The 2,383-nt window shown below is 51.2% G+C and overlaps 1 protein-coding gene across 1 annotated transcript in view; it reads left to right on the plus strand.

The window, feature by feature from the left end:
* Window positions 1-2,051: 2,051 nt before the first annotated feature.
* IFFO2 (intermediate filament family orphan 2) overlaps window positions 2,052-2,383 on the plus strand; it is a 44,237-nt gene continuing 43,905 nt past the window's right edge. The window contains exon 1 of the mRNA XM_077775557.1: window positions 2,052-2,255. Within this exon, the coding sequence (XP_077631683.1) occupies window positions 2,052-2,255 (204 nt within the window). The remainder of the gene's footprint in view (window positions 2,256-2,383) is intronic.

Consider the following 2,383-nt stretch of genomic DNA (forward strand, 5'->3'; position numbering starts at 1 on the left):
ACAGCTGGTCGCTCTCCTGGTAGGACGTCGGGTTAGCCTCCCCTCTCATCTTACCCATAAAGCAAGACACACAGCATCTCACTCTGGCTCCTTTGTGGCCACAGCACTATTTTCTAGCCATTTTGTTTGTATATTTCTACAGGTCAGCTGGAAATCCCTTTGGGTACTATTTCCTCCATTTCCTTCAGATCTTCTGGTTCTCTAGTCAGCCACCTCCTCCAGGCCAAGTGTCCCTTCTTGCACCCGTCCCACGCCTCAGGATTGGCTAAAATTTTGACAGTCTTCATCAGCTATCTCAGAAGTCCTTAAACTCTTGCCTTCTGATAAGCGGAGGCTCTGGGCTGAAGCAAGTGCTCTGTTCATGATCACAGAACGTCCAAATCTCTTCAGCGCCCCGGACAGGGCTGGGTGCCACCGCCCCCCCCCGCCACGTCAACTCCAGGGCAATGGAGCCACTCCCCAGGTGTGGCTTCTGAACCCTTTCTGTTCCACAGGCCCCTTGGGCTTCTGCTAAAGCCTGTGGTCCTCTGTTCAGAATAATTATTTTTAAAGTTTTATTTTAGAGAGAGACAGACAGACAGACAGCGGGAGCAGGAGAGAGGGGCAGAGGAAGAGAGAGAGAAAATCCCAAACAGGCTCCATGCTCAGCGCAGAGCCTGACAGAAGGCTTGATCCCACAACCATGGGATCACGACCCGAGCCGAAATCAAGAGTCGGATGCTCAAACCAACTGAGCCACCCAGGTGCCCCAAGAATAATTTTAAAAAATGGCATTAGGATTATAATCAAAACAATTTCTACCAACACCTTAAATAATAAGACTTAGTGGTGGGTCTAATATGATCTTAATTTCAGAGTCGTGGTAGCTTAAATGATATTCTGAAACATCCACAGTAACTGTAGTACCGACCTGAAAATATCTTTAATTTCCATTAGTAACAAAATCGCGGGGACTTCTACCGGTTGCCTGCACTCATGGTCAAAGAAGATACTAAATACCATTTAGAGAGTAATGAAAGTAAGGATATAACGTTTGTCCATCCCTGTGACATAAATTCTATCCTCAGCCGCCTTGGGGCGATCCTGAACTCCTTCTCTAAGGCCAAAGGTTTTGATTCTTTAGATAAACTAAATCACCAAGAGCGGAGAGAACAAAGAGTGAGGAACAGTGACCACGCTGGGTTGGACAAAGCAGAGAACGGTTTCAAGACAGGTGAGTTTCACTGCTGTATGTTGTCAAGGGGAGCCCATTCCGACAGGAAGCAAGGAACCGAGGATGGGGGAAAGAAACGTGGGCAGGGTTTGCCCTTGTGACCAAATCAAAAGCCCGTGCGTGACCTCATCCTGGAGCAAGCCCGAGTCTCCTTTGTGTCTCTTTTGTCACTGAGGACACCCAACCATTGTCCCTGCGAGACAAGGTACCTGCCCTCAAGCTGATACACGAGACAAAACACAAAAGTTGAGGAGACAAAATTAAATTGCAATTTGAAAAATGCAGCTGGAAGAATCTGGAACATGCCACAGGTCTGGTTAAGTGTACACAGTGCAAGCCGCAGGCATTCAAAGGTGCGGGCCACCTCCCCTCTGAGGTTTATGGAGATGATCAAATGGGAAAATGGCACAGGAGGCCAGCAGCCTAGGACTGTCGCTTTTGGGATGCGCTTTTGGGGTGGCGTGTTGTTCCTCTGGTCTCAGCGACCTTCTCTGTAAAATGGGGATAATAACTAAGTATGGCACCTGACATATAGGAAGTGCTCAATAAGAGGAGCTATTATTAGCATTAAAATTAACAGACATTTGCAAATCGGTTCAAGAGAGCTTGCGTTTTGGGGTGGTAGATCTGAAAAGACTGGCTGACGGACTGAATGAATGAATTCTCGGGTTGGCTCCGCCCTCCAGACTGGTTCCACTCCCCTTGCTGCCCCTTAAACAGTTGGCTGAAATGTACCCCAGCTGCGGGGCCCCCTGCCCTCTGCGTGTGAGTGTGCAGAGGCGGAAAGGTGGTCACTCAGGGCCGGAAACAGCAGCAGCAGCCCGGGCTGAGCTTTCGGATGTCATTTTCCGGGAGGGTCTNGGAGCCGGCCCGGGGCCACCGCGTGGGGGACGTGCTGGCGGAAGCTCTGCCTTATCCTGGGAAGGTCGATCTAGGCCGCCCCAGATTGGAGTGGGGTTGGGGTGCGGATGCACCTTCGGACCCTTTGGTCCTCCAGCCCTTCCGGGACACCCCGTGGGAATTTGGGGTCGGGGGAATCCGGGTAGGGAAGGGAGAGAAGCGGAGCCTCGTTGTTAAAGGATGTGGGGGCAGGGGCGCTCTAACAGGGAAACGTGCACTGCTCAGGCTGCCGGCCCCTTTAAGGGGCCGGGCTGGCTCTGCAGCAGTTCC

Source organism: Crocuta crocuta, unplaced genomic scaffold (assembly GCF_008692635.1).
Source record: "Crocuta crocuta isolate KB4526 unplaced genomic scaffold, BGI_CrCroc_1.0 scaffold127, whole genome shotgun sequence".
Classification (NCBI taxonomy): Eukaryota; Metazoa; Chordata; class Mammalia; order Carnivora; family Hyaenidae; genus Crocuta; species Crocuta crocuta.